Source organism: Rattus norvegicus, chromosome 18 (genome assembly GCF_021556685.1).
Source record: "Rattus norvegicus strain SHRSP/BbbUtx chromosome 18, alternate assembly SHRSP_T2T, whole genome shotgun sequence".
In the NCBI taxonomy this organism is placed as follows: Eukaryota; Metazoa; Chordata; class Mammalia; order Rodentia; family Muridae; genus Rattus; species Rattus norvegicus.
The window spans coordinates 23,404,520-23,422,297 of NC_141551.1; the positions used below are offsets into that span (position 1 = coordinate 23,404,520).

General features: G+C 44.2%; 1 protein-coding gene across 19 annotated transcripts in view; it reads left to right on the forward strand.

Annotated features, from left to right (window-relative positions):
• Sap130 (Sin3A associated protein 130) overlaps nt 1-17,778 on the forward strand; it is a 101,434-nt gene that overhangs the window by 32,380 nt on the left and 51,276 nt on the right. For 10 of the 19 annotated variants that reach the window (XM_087592912.1, XM_087592913.1, XM_087592917.1 and 7 more), the window contains 5 exon segments: nt 937-1,172; nt 2,047-2,205; nt 3,617-3,728; nt 4,714-4,838; nt 7,628-7,752. In XM_087592912.1, the coding sequence (XP_087449038.1) occupies nt 937-1,172; nt 2,047-2,205; nt 3,617-3,728; nt 4,714-4,838; nt 7,628-7,752 (757 nt within the window). 19 annotated transcript variants of the gene reach the window in all.

Consider the following 17,778-nt stretch of genomic DNA (forward strand, 5'->3'; position numbering starts at 1 on the left):
TGGAATTGTAGTATATCCTTAGTGTACTTTCAGCTATTTGAGAGTTTTCGTTTAATTTTGTCTATCAATGCACATGTGTGTGAGTCAGAGGGAAACTTGCAGGTGTCGCTCTCTCCTTCTACTGTGCAGTTCTGGAGATCAGGCAGGCAGTCAGGCTTGGCAGGAGGTGCCTTTTCCCATGGCACCATCTCCCCTGGGTCCTATTGGAGCTACTGTCAGTGACTGTCAGGATCCTGTGTTCTTATCCCACAATTCCGTCTCTTGGCTCCACTTTCCACGAGGACAGGCCTGAAAAGGGGCTGGAAAGATGGCTCAGCACTTGAGAGCACGTCTGCTTCTGCAAGTACCTGGGTCTGGTTCCCAGCTCACAGCCACCTTAACTCCAGTTCCAGGATGTCTGAAGCCCACGTTTGCTTCTACAGGCATCAGGCATACATACATGTAGTACATGAAAGCAAAAGCAGTTATAAGAGAGAGAGAGAGTTAACGTTTGTCAGAAATCAGGCGAGGCAGGGGATTGCTGCAAGTTTGGGTTTCGATGGGTCTACATAGTGAGTTCCAAGTCGCCAGGTTATGTAACAAGACTCTGGAAAGCCCTACATGAGAATTGGTTGTGGTTGGGGATTTAGCTCAGTGGTAGAGCACTTGCCTAGCAAGCGGAAGGCCCTGGGTTTGGTCCTCAGCTCGGAAAAAAAAAAAGAAAGAAAGAAAGAGAATTGGTCGTGACGTACACATGTAACCCAGAGACCAAGACCGGAGGATCACAAATTAGAGGCTTGGTTGGACTTCAGTGGTGAGACCCTTTCTCCATAAAGAAAACAGCATCACGAGGAATTGGTCACTATTTCAGTCCTGACCTTAACAGCAAGGGCTACTCTGTTTTATACTGACTACTCTTAGAAAGAACTGTACTATTCATCCTAATATCTTCACTAGTTAACGAGGAGGCTGGCCGAGATGCTGATGTTGGTACCAGGGAGCACGTGGGCCCTAGCAGCTCCCTGCCGCCCCGGGAAGAGAAGCAGGAGCCAGTTGTGGTAAGGCCCTATCCACAGGTACAGATGCTGCCCGCACACCATGCTGTCGCCTCAGCCACTCCTGTCGCAGTGACAGCCCCGCCAGCACACCTGACACCAGCAGTCCCACTCTCTTTTTCGGAAGGACTTATGAAGGTAACAGTTTAAAGTTCACGGTGAACCACAGCTGGAGACAGCTTGCCCTTGAGCAAAGCTATCCGAGTCTTAGGTTGGGTCCTAGGGTGCTTCCTCAGCTTTTCCCCTCTGACTGTCAGTTCAGTCTTCACTGTAATGTAGAGGTTTACTCGTCTGCAGTGATGAGGCTGTCCTGGGCACTTGGCGTCACAGGAGTTTTCTGTTACCCTTTTTTGTTGTTGTATTTTTTATCAAGTTGCTTATTTGTTTTAAAATGAAGTTTATACTATAATCCAGGCCGTCCTGGAACTCCCCATGTAGACCAACCTAGCCTCAAACTTGGGACCGTATTCTTGGGTCTGCCCCCCACTTACTGGGATTGTAGGTGTATAGCACCATGTTTGATTCTGTGGTATAATGTTGATAATTGCTCAGCTTACATATATGCTAAGTGAGTTTGATCTTGGAACTCTTTCCCGTGGTTTGCTTTAGAAGCTGACTCACTTGGGGGTATCTGAGCCTGTTGCTCTCTGTGTTACTTGGGTTAACTCAGTAACTTTTAGTTACTGAGAGTTCTGTTTACTTCTGTGCAGATGTGAGAGGCAGAATTGTGTAGAAGACAAGGCATATAGTGTGAGCAGTACAGATCCAGGCTTTCTCCCCAGTTCTGCTTTGTACTTTCTGTGTCTCTGAGTAAGACGTTTAGCTTGTCTGGACATTTCGTCCTCTGTTCTATAAACCACCAGTAGTTCTGCAGAAGAGCTGTGCTGACAGGTGAGCCATGTGCTGCCTGTCTCATTTTGTACGCCTCTGCGACTGGACGTGTGTGCTGTTAAACTGAAATGCACCTCTAGGCAAAGCTATTGACACGTCTCCTGCACTTTTCTATTTGCAGCCATCCCCGAAGCCCACCATGCCGAGCCGTCCCATTGCTCCTGCTCCCCCTTCTACCATGTCACTTCCCCCGAAAGTTCCAGGACAGGTTACTGTTACCATGGAGAGCAGCATCCCTCAGGCTTCAGCCATTCCTGTGGCAACGATCAGTGGACAACAGGTTATTTTCTCCTCCTGACTGTTAGTTTTCTAATGGCAGTACCAGCTGTTGATTATTGTGTATTTAACTCCAGGGATGCATAAGCAGTGTCCTAAATAATTAAATGGTTACTGGTGCCCACAGAGAGAGAACAGCGCTGAATCAAAAGGAGTAAGTCCCAGGCTGCTTAGTGGTTAGGCTGTATCTGCTGGGCATATCCTGTGCCAGCTACTATGCTACCTTCCTAATAAAATCACAGATAGTTACAAATAGAGTTACAGCCTTCACGTGCTTAATTAGAAAGAGACAGTTCTGAGGTGAGACTGCCTCCCAGCAGGATTGTTGGAGGCATCCTAGGTTTTCTTGGGGATAGTAGATGTGTAGCAGGCTCTGTCTGCCCTGTTTGTGAACATTTATACCAAAATCTCCTGTTTGAACTTGAAATTTTAATTGTATTCCATTATTTGTAGTTGATTATTTAATACTTTGAATTATCACACTTATTTGTGAAGAAACTAAATCTTAAGATTCTTTTCCTTTGTTTTTTTTTTTAAATATTCATTTACTATATATAAGTACACTGTAGCTGTCTTCAGACACAAAAGAAGAGGGCGTTAGATTCCATTACAGATGGTTGTGAACCACCATGTGGTTGCTGGGAATTGAACTCAGGACCTCTGGAAGAGCAGTCAGTGCTCTTAACCACTGAGCCATCTGTCCAGCCCCCTTTGGTGTTTTTAAGAAAAATTAATATTTAAAAAAGATGCCCTGTCTTGTTCTCAGTTTAATATGCTAAGTAGTTTCTAGAAGTCTGGAAATGTCACCTGAGATGCACTTACGTCAGTGTGCTGGATACTGAAGGAATGAGCTGAAGCCCTTAGAGGCAGTATCTGTTGGATTGACTGACATGCATGTAGAAATCTTAAATAGCATAAACAGTAATGGATACAAAGATCTATTTAAAAAAAATAGAGTGGTGGGTAAATGAGCCTGTGGCCAGGAAAGGGAGAACAAGTCTAAAAGACTGGTGCAGACATGAGCTACTACAAATAGACCGTCAGATGTCTCCTCGGTCCGGGGTCTGGTAACTAGCTCAAGTGCACTCACTTCTGACCTGCTCGCTTACAGGTCATTATTATAACACAGTAGAAGACAAAGCTCCCGGAGCCCTTTCCCTGGGTGCCTCCCAGTTGAGATTGGGTGTATGCAGGGTAGTATAGCCGTACACAATACTCAGTATCCAAAAGGAATGGCCTGACTCAAGACCGTACGTCAATCTTGAATCATACATGCTTTTGCCCTGGAAATCTCCAAAACAGCATAAAGGAAAAGGAAAATTTTCAAGAATAGCCTGACCCAGTTTGAAGGAAAGTGACTTTCTGTAGGCAATAGCTAAGACTGTCCTCGTGAACATTGTCACTGTTTCTTCCAGGGACATCCCAGTAACCTGCATCACATTATGACCACAAACGTTCAGATGTCCATTATCCGCAGCAGTGCTCCCGGACCCCCTCTTCACATCGGCGCTTCCCACTTACCCCGAGGTAACAATGCACAGTGTGCTCCGTTAGGGAAATACTATAGCAAAGAGACGTTGGCTGGAGGACAGGGTGACAGCTTAAAGTGACAGGGCAGTGGAGATAAACCTGCAGCAAGACCGACTTTCAGCCCGGCGTGTTGTGTGCTCCCTACAGTTACCTTAGAACAAGTCTGTGGTAATCTAAAGGAAGAGAGTTTCTCGCTGTCATTTTCAGGCAGTCTTCCTAGACTTCCTTCCAGGCTGGTCTCAGACTTGGGCTGGGCTCCTCCTGCAGCTTCCTCCTGAATGCAGATTGCAGGTACACAGCACCACTCCTGGATGGTTGTGTTTGTAACAGGGCCCTGCAGTGCAGGCCTGATGAACCTAGAACTCAGAGACCTGTCCTAACATCCCCTTCGAGTTACTGTGATTACAGGGTTGTACCCACACCTGACTTCCAGTGATACGTTTACGAAAAACGTTGATTAAAGTTTTAATATCCTGCAATAGGATTGACTTATTCTTATAAGTTAAATACATTGTAATCAATTTAAGGAGTTTTAACCTTCCATTAGAATGTAAAACAGTTGGAAATTGTTGAAAAAAATCAAACTAACAAATAGAACCAGGTTTCCTCAGAGCTGTCATAACCTGGCAGTTTGCAACAATCGTAGAAATGCTGAGACACTGTTTGCCTTTTTACACTGTATCCATCTAACCGAGGTCTCACGTATTACTAGTGACGAATGTGTTTGCGGCTTAGACACAGTCTAGGCAGTGGCACTGTACTTCCTGATTATAACCTAAAATGCATATAAACAAATCGAAAATCAAAACACATATTCCTTGAGTACATATTTCCTTAATTTTCTTCATAAGTGTGTGTAGTGTAGTGGGGCTGAAAATGCACACAGTGCCCAGGCTTGGGCAGTTACGCCCTTCCCAGGCATGCAATTGGCTTTGTTAAGTAGTGCTTCTGTAGGCCACACTGATAATCTTTGTCTCTTCAGGCGCAGCAGCTGCTGCTGTGATGTCCAGCTCTAAAGTAACCACGGTCCTGAGGCCAACTTCCCAGCTGCCAAATGCTGCCACGGCCCAGCCAGCGGTGCAGCACCTCATTCACCAGCCAATCCAGGCATGTCGGGTCAGGGATGCTCAGCCAGCATGACTTCAGTTTGGAGGATGCCCTTTGAGCAGTGCAGGTGTAGAACGGGGACAGTAAGAGTCCGATGGGAAAGTGACAAGTAAGGTGCTAGAGCATGAAGAGGAGTGAGGAAGACGGTGGTGGCTACAGTGCTGAGGAAAGGCTAGCTAAAGTAGAGAAGGATTGAATTTGGATAGAGCTCTGTGAGCACCAAAAAGGTTTATGTACATTTTATGCATAAAAATAATTGTATCCCTTTTCAGGTTGCTTTCAACTACTAAATACATCTCTGGTAGTCCCCTTCGTATCCCCCCACCACACACACTTAGACACCCCATTCTTCCATGTGAAAATCAAGCCCAGTGCCCCTTGCATGCCAGGCAAGCACCCTAGTGGCTGAGCTACACTTGACCCTTGTTTATCTTTACTCAGGGATTCTGTAGTCTCAGCACTGGAGAAGGATGTTGTGTCAGGAGACGCACTTCAGACGAGACGGCTCAGTAGTTAGAGCACTGGCTGTGCTTGCGGAGGAGCCAGGTCCCCATTGTCAGCACCCACACGGTGGCTAACAACCATCCGTAACTTCAGTTCCAGGGGACCCAATGGCCTCCTCTGACCGCCACGCGTCCTGTGTGCGTGCACTGCACAGTTACTCATGCACATACACATACACATAAAAATTGTCGGGGTTGGGGATTTAGCTCAGTGGTAGAGCACTTACCTGAAGCGCAAGGCCCTGGGTTCGGCCCTCAGCTTCGGAGGGGAAAAAAGACTTAGTGGTTCTTCTAAATTAAGGGCTCTGAAGACATGGAGTGTGAGCTTGATTTTATAGATCATGTACTCTTTGAAAAATGCATCTAACTTAGTTACATAGAGAAGGTAGAAATTCTAGTACTTTCAAGCGTCTAAAAGGTAATATTTGCAAATTAGCTGCTCTTTAAAAGCAAACGTGGCCTACTGTGGTGACTCACACCATTCATTTCTGCACTTGGGAGAGACAAGGGCAGGCAGAGCTGTGTGAGTGAGGCCTAGGCCAGGCAGACCTACGTAGAAAGACAATATCTCAACAAAACAAAACAGTAAGCGGATGTGGTAGCCCACGTCTGATCCCAGACATTTCAGGTAAAGCACGGGAGCCAGAAATTAAATATCCTTAACCACAACAGTGATGCCAGCCTGGGTTCCATGAGTCCCCGCCCACAGCACCCCCCACCCCCAGGGGAAAATACAGAACTTAACCTTTGAAAGTAAAGCGAACGACCTTCCTGCCAACAAAATACATGACATCAATCCTCAGAAAGATATATGGAACATATCAAAAGTTAAGGAGACTTAGGACCAGGTCAAAGAGCTCACTCGGGGAGAAAGCAGCGGTGGCGGTCCTAATGCGGTGGGGAGCAGCAGATGAGGGCAGAGGTCAACATAAGGGAAAGAGCGGGCACTGGGGCTAGGGGCTTGAGTCAGTCAGAGCACTTGTGCCAGGCTGGAGAGCCTGCGTTCACCTTGGTCCTACATGGTCCTCTCATACCACACTCGGGTGCACAGTAGCACATGCTCGCGGTCTACACGCACGCACATACAAGAGGAAGAGCAGGCAGGACTTGGTGATTCATTGCATCTGTGAAGGTCAGGAAGAGGGTGAGTCAGGACTCCGGTGATAGGAATAGTGGGTGATTGATGGCATCGTGGAATTCCTCGGTCAGATTTTACACAGGTTCAGTAGTAAGGGTTAGGGCTAACGATCTGTGTGAAAATGTAGAGATTATCTGAACACCTGAGGGTTCTCCCCATCTGGAGCCCCGTGACTCCTGTCAGCAGAGTCTTGGCATCCTGCTTGCCTGCCCTTTGTATGCTGATTTGGCCTGAGAACCCAGAACTCCAGCCTCATAGGTCCTCTGTGGAAAGTACTTGAGTGAGTTTAAAATGTCCACTCAGCACCACAGTCTACTATGGAATGCCAGGCCTAACAGTTCAATCCCAGTTGCTACCAAACTAGGGCAGTCCTTTCATTCTAGTTTTATTAAAAAGTCACGGGTGGTCTGGAGAGATGTCTCAGCGGTTAAGAGCACTGACTGCTCTTCCAGAGGTCCTGAGTTCAATCCCCAGCACCCACAGGGTGGCTCACAACCATAGTGGGTCCGATGCCCTCTTCCGAAGTGTCTGAACACAACTACAGTGTACTTATATAAATAAAATTAGTTAATTAATTTTTTTAAAATTCATGGGCTATCTAAACAAGATAGGAATGTGTGTGTTTGTATTGAGACAATCTGATTATGTAGCCTTGGCTGGCCTAGAACTCTAGACCAGGCTAGCCTACAGTTCACAAAGATTCACCTGCCTCTGCCTTCTGAGTGCTATGACAAAGACTTGTACCACTACACCTAGTATAACATAAGAATTTTCCTGCCTGTTAGTAGTGCTGAACCCAGAACCTTGTGAGACACTTAGCTCATGGGTCCTGCTCTAGCATTTCCTGTTCTCTCCCCACTCTCACCCCTACCACTTCTTTGGTTTCTGAGGTAGTTTAAGTAGTCCAGGTAGTCAGTGTTCGGTCTCAGCCCCTCGGGTGCTGGGATTATAGGCACACAGCACAGTTCCTGGCAGCTCTTTGTCTAGCATAACACACCTAGAAAAGTGGGAGCGCTGCGGACTCCCTTTCATCCAGGCATAGGCAGCTCATCTGGAGGCTTCCATCTCAAAACTGAGTCTCAGGATTTGGCTTGCTGTATTTTCTTTTGTCCTCTGCTTTAAGTGAAGTATTTCTCCTCTCCCCACAGTCTCGTCCACCTGTGAGCACCTCCAGTACGATCCCTCCTGCTGTAGTAGCGACAGTCTCAGCCACCAGAGCGCAGTCTCCCGTCATCACTACCACAGCAGCACACGCTGCTGACTCAGCACTCAGGTACAGGGCCTCCCTCGAGTCATCTCCCGCTCCTTTTGCTTTATTGAGTCTTTAATTAAAATGCTTCCTTCTGAATTGTACTCTAGATTGGGCTTCTTAAACTTTCTCTCCCAAGAAATTTCACATGACCCTGGATATCTAGGTATATAAAATAAGTGCACAAACCAAACATTTACTGATAATAAATCATAAAGAAATGTAATTTAAGGTACTGGCAAGATAGTTCAGCAGTTAGGAGTAATTGTTGTGAATGAATCGATAAATGAGTGAATGAATACTTGTTACTCTTTCAGAGGACCTCAGTCTAGTTTCCAGCACCTGCATTGGACAGTTCACAGCCACCTGTCACTCCAACTCTTGGGGACCTAATTCCTTCTTCTGACCCTCACGTGCACACACACACGATAAAAATAGATCTTTAAAAAGAAGTGAAATGTATTTTAAAATAGCTCTTCACTATATACATAGTAATTTACCATTTATTAAAGATAAATGCAAGTCTCCCAGCAATGAGGTGGCCATGCTATTTATTTTGACCTAAGGAACTATCTCTTGGCTCAGTAGACCTTCAGTTGACACAGACTCTTCAGCATTTCACAGAGTTGGTTGATGTTTTGATTTTATGCTTGTCAGTACATATTTATGTAATAAGTACTACGGAAGGCTTAAACATTTGGGACTGTTTGCAAAATTGTTGGAAATTCTATTCTAATCCCATGATTTTTAACTATAATTAATGTAATTCAAATTGGGAACTCAAGTAAGTTTTTCTGTTTGTTTTGTGGGACATGCTTTGCCCACGTGTATGTATGTGTGCCACATGCAACTAATGCTGTGGTGGTCCAGGGGGGCATTGGATTCCCTGAGACTGGAGTTGTGGGTGGTTATGAGCTGCCATGTGGGTCCTGGGGACGGAATCTTTGCAAAAGTGGGCAGTGTTCGTAACTGCTGAGCCTTTCCCCAGCCCCTCTGCTTTTAATTAGCATGCAAGGTTTCCATATGGCTCTTTCCACACTCAGTGGATGTGTATATGAATGGGTAAGCATACACCACAGCATGTGGAGATCAGAGGATCACCTCAGCGTCTGTCCTAACCTTCAACCTTGTCCGGGGTAAGGGCTTTTTATCCCCCCTCAGCATATACCAGACTAGCCCATGGTCTTCCAGGCATTCTCCTGCCTCTGCCTTCCCTTTCTGTAGAAGCACTGGATTCCAGTCAGTCGGGCTTCATCTTCTGCTTTTATGTGGGTTCTGAGGGTTCAAACTTGGTGTCTTGTGTTTGCACAGCAAGTGCTTTTACCCTGACAGATCTCCCTAGCATTAACTTGGTTGTGGGGACCTTCCTCTTCTCTTTCCCCAGGCCTCCTCCCTCCTGCCTCCTGTCTTCTTCTGGCCTGATTAGTTCCCTTTCCACATTAAGTCACATGTATTCCATAGCCTCTCCTCACTCTAGTTTCAAGGTCTATACTCATACACTCACACGCACGCACATACACGCACACATACATAAAAATGAAAAGCAAGGATTTGTAATTGAGAATTTACCTGTTGGTTGAGTCTAGGTTGCCTCACTTAATTATTTCCAGATCCATGCAATGTCTTGCAGATTTCATTTTTATTGTTAAATAAAACTCCACATGTATGTGTACCATGTTTTTGTTGCCCATTTCTCTGTGGATGGCCATAGGCTGACTCTTGGCTCCTTGCTCCTGTGAGTGGAACCATAGTAAACTTGAGTATGTAAGCATCTCTGCAGAGGAAGAGGTCTCGGGACTGTGCCTGGGGGTTTACCTGGGTCTCATGGTAGGTGTACGTTGTATTTTTTGAGAAACCTCTACCCTCCATTACTGAGTTTACATGTCCGTCTTGGGTGAATGGAGGTTCCCCTTTACCCACATCTTCACTAACAGTTGTTTCTTTCTTTATTATTTACTTATTTTGTGGATTTATGTGGCTGTGTACATGCCAAGATAGACTTAATGAAGTTAGAAGTCAGCTCTTGGGGGTTTCCTGTCCCCTTCTCATGAAGGCCCCAGAAGGCCCTCAGGTCATGAGGCTTGGCAGCAGGCACATTTACCCCTGAGTTACCTTGCTGGTCCATTTGTTTTCTTGACAGTGATCATTTTGACTGGGGTGAAATGGGATCTGCAAAGTTTTAATTTGTATTTCCTTGATAGTCATTTCTGTTTCTTCTGAGAACTATCTGTTTGTTCATTAGGCCATTTATATATTGGAAGTTTTCATTCTGTTTACTGTTTACTATTTGTAGTTCCTTATATTATCTTGTATATTATCACCATGTTAATAATAACTGACAAAATAAGTGTAAATTATATAGATATAATATAAAATATAAATTATTTATATATAAGTATATATACATAGAATATATAAACATGTAATATAAATATATACCCGCAAAAATTTCTACTACCTCCAATCTGACAAACGTTCCTTGTGCTATATAGAAACTTTTTAATACTATATAATGCCTTTGGGCAAGTCTTGTGGTTATCAAACTGCAATTTTCAAATCAGGCACTCACTTTATACTAAAGAGACATCCTAATTTGATACTAAGATGCTAAGAGAGTACCTAAAATCTTCATTTTTTTTTCTTTCTTTCTTTTTTTTTTTTTTTTTTTTTTTTTTTTCAGAGCTAGGGACCGAACCCAGGGCCTTGCGCTGAGCTAAATCCCCAACCCAAAATCTTCATTTTTTATAATTAAAGTATGTTTCTGTAAGGGTAGAAAACTTTGTCCAGGAAAACAGTGTGGCCTCAACATGCTTCCTTGAATATGAGTGTGTCAGGCCTTGTCATTGCCTAGACCACATAGTAGTGCCAAGTGCAAGTGCTGTGGTTCAGAGAGGCTGAAGAGGAGTACTCTGGGGGGGGGGGGGGGGGAATGAGCATCCATCTGACTGAAGGGAGTATAAATTCCAATCAAAGGTTGAAGCTACAGTGCCTATCTTTGGCTGCAGACAAATCACAAGTTCATTAGCTTCAGTGGGATGATTGGGTGTTTCAAAGGGGATGCTAATAGAATGAAGAAATGTGTAGAAAAGCTAGGTGCTGAGACAACAAACTCCTCTGTTGTCTCAGACAGCCAGGAGGTTAAGACAGGGATCACTTGAGTCCAGGAGTTTGGCCTAATCTGGGTCATATAGGGACCTATATTTAGAAAAACTACCAAGCCATAGAGGTTAAGTCTGGTTGGTGAGGGATAACTGTAGAACCTTTTTTATTTTGTATTTATTTTTAATATTTCTCAATATGTGTGTCTGTTTATAAGTATGTGCACATGAGTGTGGGTACCTGCAGAGGCCAGTGGTGTCAAGTACCCCAGGAGGTGGAGTTACAGCCAGTGTGACCCACATACGGTGCTAAGACTAGAACTTGAGTCCCAGAAGAGCATCATCTACTCTTAACCAGTGAGCCATGACTTCAGTCCTCAGTTTGGCTTTTATCTGTGAAGCAACTGAAATTGTCAGTGGGTGGTTGAAAAGGCCCCTGTGCTAGAAGTCAGAACCTTGCAGTTAGCGACATGTGGATGTCTTGAGCACACCCAAGGTGGGTGAGATGAAGAGGTCTAGAATAGAGCACCCCAGCAATTTTTAATTGGGATGCTAGAACTTCTGTTCCCTACTGTCTGGGTCGGTGATACCTTGCCGTGAAGAGATCTATAAGCAAGGTGACTCTTACAAAAGGATGCATGTGATATTAGCTATAAATTTTTATTACATTCAAATGGTGCGATGAAATTTGACTTGGATATACAAAGATAACTAGGTTTAGGGCCTTTTTAAAAATCAAGTTATTAAAGTATCTTTTCCTGTGTATTTCTGAGCATTTCCGTAAAACGTCCTGTGGTTTTGCAAAATGAATGTTGACTATTCAGTCACATAAGCTTTTGAGTGCTTCCTCTATATTAGGCACTGCTCTTGGCATGAGATATACACTGGTAAATTACACAGGAAAAAGCTTAATTATCAGGGTTTTTTCTGTTTGCATCTATAATTATAATAAATTCCTAATACCCAGTTTCTTTGTAATCTGGAGATAGCAAGTATAAACAGACCAATTTCTATGAAAAAAGTAGAAGAAAAAATTGAATGCACTCTCTCAGGCAAGCACCGGGCCTATGTGGTTCCATAGAGTTCTCCTAAATTCTCAAAGATAAACCAGTATAGTGAACGTGGTTCCGAGTACACAAAACATAAAGCTCTAGAGAGGAGAAGAGAGGTGGCAAGGCCTCCTCCTCTGGTTAAGTACATTCAGTACTTTATCTCCATCCTTTGACCAGTTTCTTTCCTCTGATTTGTCACTTGATTGATAAAATGTATTTTTCTTCAAAAAACAACCTTATGTGTGTTTGTGTGTGCACTCACACCAGAGCCCAGAACTTTAAACTTGCCTCACGTCCTCTCCTGGTGATTGGTTCTCCAGATCTAAAGATTTCTTACCACCGTGGAGGAGCCATGTTGTGACTTCACTGCTCAGGCTGGTCTCCCTAGAACTTACGCCATGGTTTGTTGCTGTGCTCCTCTCTGTTCTGACTGTTTCTGTGTCTGTGTTCACTGTTACTAGATGCTTTCTCTGAGTTCTCCATGTACGCACTTCTCCTATCTTCTCACGCTGGGTGGCGGGTCTCGAAAAGTCTGAAGCTAAGCCTGGTTTATCTTCTGACCTCTTAAAAGACCTTAATTACACATGTGACTTCTCACCCTTGTTACTTTATGGAGTTCAGCAGCTTTCTCTCCCACTATTGGGCTTTCAACCTAGGGCCTCAGGCATACAGGGAAGCACTTCCACCATCGCTAAGATCTGATTTGCTCTGACTGTCACATATAGTTCATTTTTAAATGTATACCTTTTCAATCTGTAGCATACAATGGTATTTATAAGTTTCCTTAATTAGGCATGGTGGTGTGCACCTTTAGTCCCAGCACTCGCAGAGGCAGGAGGATCTCTATAAATTTGAGGCCAGCCTGATCTACAGATCAAGATCCAGGACAGCCAGAGCTGCACAGAGAAACCCCTCTCTTGGGAAGAAAAACAAAGTTTTCTTGAATTCTTTCTATATTATTTCTACTTTGTTTTATTAGGAAGTGGTGCCCAATTATCTCTATATTGTCTCTCTCTCTCTCTCTCTCTCTCTCTCTCTCTCTCTCTTTTAGCTTTTTCTCTTTAAGTTGTGCTCGTGATCCTCTTTGGTTTGGTTCGGTTCGGGTCGGTTCGGTTCGGTTTGGTTTTTTTAAGACAGAGTTTCACTGTGTAGCTTTGGCTGGCCTGAAACTCAGAGAGGTCTTCCTGCCTCTGCCTCTCAGTGTTGGAATTAAAGGTATTGACACCATACTGGGTCTCCTCGTCATTTCTTAACTGTTTTGTGTGAGATACGTTCTTGCTGTGTTGCCCAGGCTGATCTCAAACTTCTTGGCTCAAGATCTTAGCCTCAGCTCTTTCAGCCCAAAGTAGCTTGGACCACAAGCATGCAGAATCGCTCGCTGCTTCTTGCTGTGTTTACTACATCATAGGTTCCCATGTTTGCCTCTCTATCGAATCATCATGCCCGAAATAACTGAGCAGTAACTAAGCAGAAAACTGAAGCTTCTGTCTGGACCTCCGAGCACTGGTTTTGGTCTCCTTCCTGTGAGCATGGATTTGTCTCGTTTTCGTTTCACAGATGCAGTTACTTCTATGAGTTTCAGTAGATTGCGATTTCCTAGACACACACACACACGCGCGCGCGCACGCACACACGTACACGCTCGCGCTCTCTCTCTCTCTCTCTCTCTCTCTCCCCCTCTCCTGATCCACTCCACCACCACCACCACCCATCCCTCCCTCTCATTCTGTAGGCACCAGACTGACCTGGAATTATTATGCTGCTATCTTAGCCTGGAACTCTCAGCAACCCCTGTGTTTACGCCTCTCAGCTGCAAGGGTTTTAGGTGTGAGCCACCATGTCTGGCTTTGAGTTTCCATCTTTGATTTAATTTTGTTTATTCTAAATGAACTATCTGTAATTAGTTCTTTTTATAGCCAAGGCAGCACACTGAGTTAACACCCAGTGTCCTATTCCTATGTTAGTTTTCTTGACCACTACTTCTATCCTGTAGTTGAAGATGGGCCGCTCAAAATAGAAAAGTGTCTCTTCCGTGGGTCACAGCATATTACATGTGGGACCACTGACCCATATTTCAGTTCCTTGTTTAGCCCTATATCCTTGGCTTCTAGCCCTCGGAACTATCCCACCTCTGATTTCACTGCACAGAGAAGTCAGGAGGCTGAGGCAAGAGGAGAGTAATTCCAGAGCTAGCTTAGGTGATTTAACGTGTTTGAGAGTCAGCTGAGCTGCAGTTAGACCCTGTCTCAAAACAAAAGAAATTTGGTTCCCTATGCAACTTGGGAGGAGAAAAACAGTTGGCTACTTTATTATTTAATAATAAAATATCAGAGAACTTTGCAAGTTATAGAGCAGTTTCTACTTAGATGGCCTCACTTGACAACTGAATGCATTTGGCAGAGGAGGTTTTCACCAATGATGGGTGTTCATTTACTCGCTGTGTCTTAAAATCCCCAACACATCCTCTACCTTCCCTCCCTCCGACCATCCCCCAGTTTGTCCCAGAACTTGTCTATTGAGAGCGCTGCACCTCTCTTCTGTCCTCTTGTTTCTCCTTCACTGTCCCTTTGGTAACTATTAATCTTTGAGTACTTCTTTTTGATATGTAATACCACAAGCTCACTCTCCTTTCTCTGCTTCTCTGGTTTTGAAAATAGCAGTTTTTCCAGACATGCTGTGTCTGTGTTCTAGTGAACAGTAACATTCGCACCTAAGGACTCGGTTCTAAGGTGTTCATCGTTCCAGGGTAGCATTCCTTTGAATCCTTTTCTGTGAACCAAGACTTTCAATTGAAAAGGTGCATGTGTGTGTGTAGACAGAGAGAGTAGAAGACAGCCCTGACGGTCAGTGAACCAAGACTTCTGATTGAAAAGGTGTGTGTGTCTGTAGACAGAGAGAGTAGAAGACAGCCCTGACGGTCAGTCAGTCTTCAGGCGCTACAGGCGCTATCCCTCTTTCGTTTGAGACAGGATCTCTTGTTAGCCAACAGCCCGGGTTAGCTGGCCTTTTACGTTTCGGCAGAATCTACCTGTCTGCCTCCAACCATCACTTGGGTCATTGGGACTTAAACTCATGTCCTCATGTTTGCAAGGCAGACACTTTACCAACTGAGCCATTTCCTGGCTTGCTTTCTTTGATTTCATGTATACATATCTTTTCCTTAGACTAAAAGTGTTGCTTCCTTAAAATACTAACATAAGTACTTGCTATCCGTCATCGTATGATAATCTGTGATACACTAAATCAAAGCTGAGGCTCTTCTTGTACTTTAGTCCCTTATAGATTATTGCTGCCAATCGATCACTGAATTAGCTCAGTGAAAAGCTCTTTCTGTTCTCAGACTGCATTCCACTAACCAGAGGTAGAAGTATTCAGAAGTCATTTAACAGTGATTCTTTTCTCTGTGAGGTGCAGTACCAGTATCTTTTTAAAATTATTACTACATTTTATTTAGATGTTCATACATATGTGCTCAGTCACGTATGTGTCGTGGCACACATGCAAGTGAGAGGACAACTTGCAGGAAGGAGTTCTCTCATTCCACCATGTGATCTGTGCATTTAGCTCAGATCCCCGGCTTGTTGGCGTGCCCTGACCTCCTGAGTCATCCTTCACTCACCCGGCTTCGCGTTCTGATTCATACTCTCATTTCCAAAATACAAAGGTTCAGGGCATTGTGCAGGGAACAGTGTCATTCTTCTGCGTCTAATACACGTTTGCAGGTTCCTCGCGTTTCTTTCCCTTCGCAATGCAAGGCTACCTAATTTTGTAGTGTGTTCTTGCAGTTTATTATAATTTAGCATAAAGCTAGATTTGCTTGTCTGAAATTGTTCAAAGACAAAGCGTCATAAACATGGCCTTGTAAATTCCCTGTTTCCTCCACATTGCCATCTGCTCTTGGCAGGCTACCCTCACTGTCTCCATACTCGATATTCACATGACTCCAAAGTATAAGAGCAGAAGAAGATACTTAAGAAGCATCTACTTTCCTCAGTTCTCATTTACCAACTTGCTTTGCTTCTCCCATTTTTTAATTTTTTTCAATATAAGTTTCCTTTTAACTTTATTTTTAGTATGAGTTCTATTTTATTTTATTTTTCCATTGGAGGGCAGTTTTTCAGTGCTTAAGAAATGGGGCAGCACCAGCAGGTCTAAATTGGGATGTGACTGTTCACACTTTGAGCTTCATAAAATTGATTGCCACCCACATGGTTGTGAATAGCACAATTCATAGAGCATTGTCTGTTCAAACAGCTTGGAAAGCTCTTGACATTGCAGATGCTCACTCTGGAAATGGTACTGGCACCAAACTCCAGTGTTTTCTCTTTTGTCTTGGAAGGCCTTTTTTCCCCCTTAAAGATTGGTTTATTTTTTCTGGACTCTGCTAGGCATTGCATGCATGTGGTGCACAGATATACATGCAGCGCCAGTACACATAAAATAAAATCCTAAAAACATAGATGGATACAAATTTTATACACGCACGCACGCACGCACGCACGAACCTCCTGTATTTTGCTAGGCATGAGAGAGAATCCCGGCACTCAGAAGGCGAGGGCAGATCTCTGAATTTGAGGCTGGAGTCTGGTCTGCTTAGCTCAGTAGAAACGCCCATCTCAAAGAGATCCCGTGTGTGGGTGTCCTGTATTTGGGGAGTGGGAGGGACTGCGTAGCAGTGAAGAACTCTACTCTTCCAGATGACACAGCTTCGCTTATTTTTATTTCATGAGTATTTTTAATACAGAATTCCTCACAAACTGTCAAGGTGTCCTATTCTCTGTCTTGTTCCAATTTCACTACGTGTGCTGCAGAAGCAAGTGTGTGTGTGTGTTCCACATGGTGGAGGCTAGAAGAGGCTTTTGGATGTCCTGGAACTACAGCTGGGAGATGGTCGTGAGATGTCGTGTAGGTGAGGAAACCAGGCCAGGGTCCTCTGCAAGTTAACCACTGAGCCACCTTTTTAGCCCCCTCTTTAGGGGTTTTAAGGACTCAGACACAAAGTTGACTTATAGCCAAGGATGACCTCGAACTTCTGATCCTCTAGTCTTTACCTTCCAGGTGCTGGACCTACCCACATGCACCACCACACCTGGCTTACGCAGCGCTGGTTACTGAACCCAGAGCCTCAGGCATGCCAGGCTCACTTTGCCGACTAAGCTGTATCCTCAGCCGCTCTGTCTCTCCAAGGCAGCCTTTTACAGCTTCTGAAATCTTCTTCCAATGCCCGTGCCTGCTGATGCATTCACATTTGAATAGGTTTTTATTTTATCCCTTTTACCCCTAAAGAATGTTTACTTCTTTCTCCTGCTTCACATTGTGGTTTTGTTTTCTTTTTTTCATATAACACAATGAAAGCTTTCCATTTTAACCCCTAATATTCTGTCACAGAACACTAGAGCACTAGCACTAGAACAACCCCTCATGAGTGGATTCAGGGTGTGTCTAGTCCCATACTATCATAGATAATGCCATAGTACACGTATATGCACATTTTATACTATGCCACTTTTCATTTGTGCAAATACATCTAACAGATTGCAAAAATTAATCAGAGAACTAGGTAGTTAGAATTTTCTATAGCTAATGTCTGATTACCTGCCTTAGTTTATACCAGTTCATACCTCATACTATAACTGTTGCTTGAGATGGCATCTCCCCTTCGGTAGCCAAAGCTGACCTGGAGAGTTAGGATCCTCCTCTCTTAGCCTCCCAAATGCTGTGATTCTAACCGTGAACCACACTTGTGTCTCTGAATGGTAAATACTTATGTGATAGATTTTGTTTTTGTACAGTTGGAGGCTGACTTCAAACACGGTCCTCCTGGCCTCGCCTCCTCAGTTACTGGGTTGTAAACACAATTACCCATAATCATGCCTTCCTTCTTGTTTTCTTTGTACATT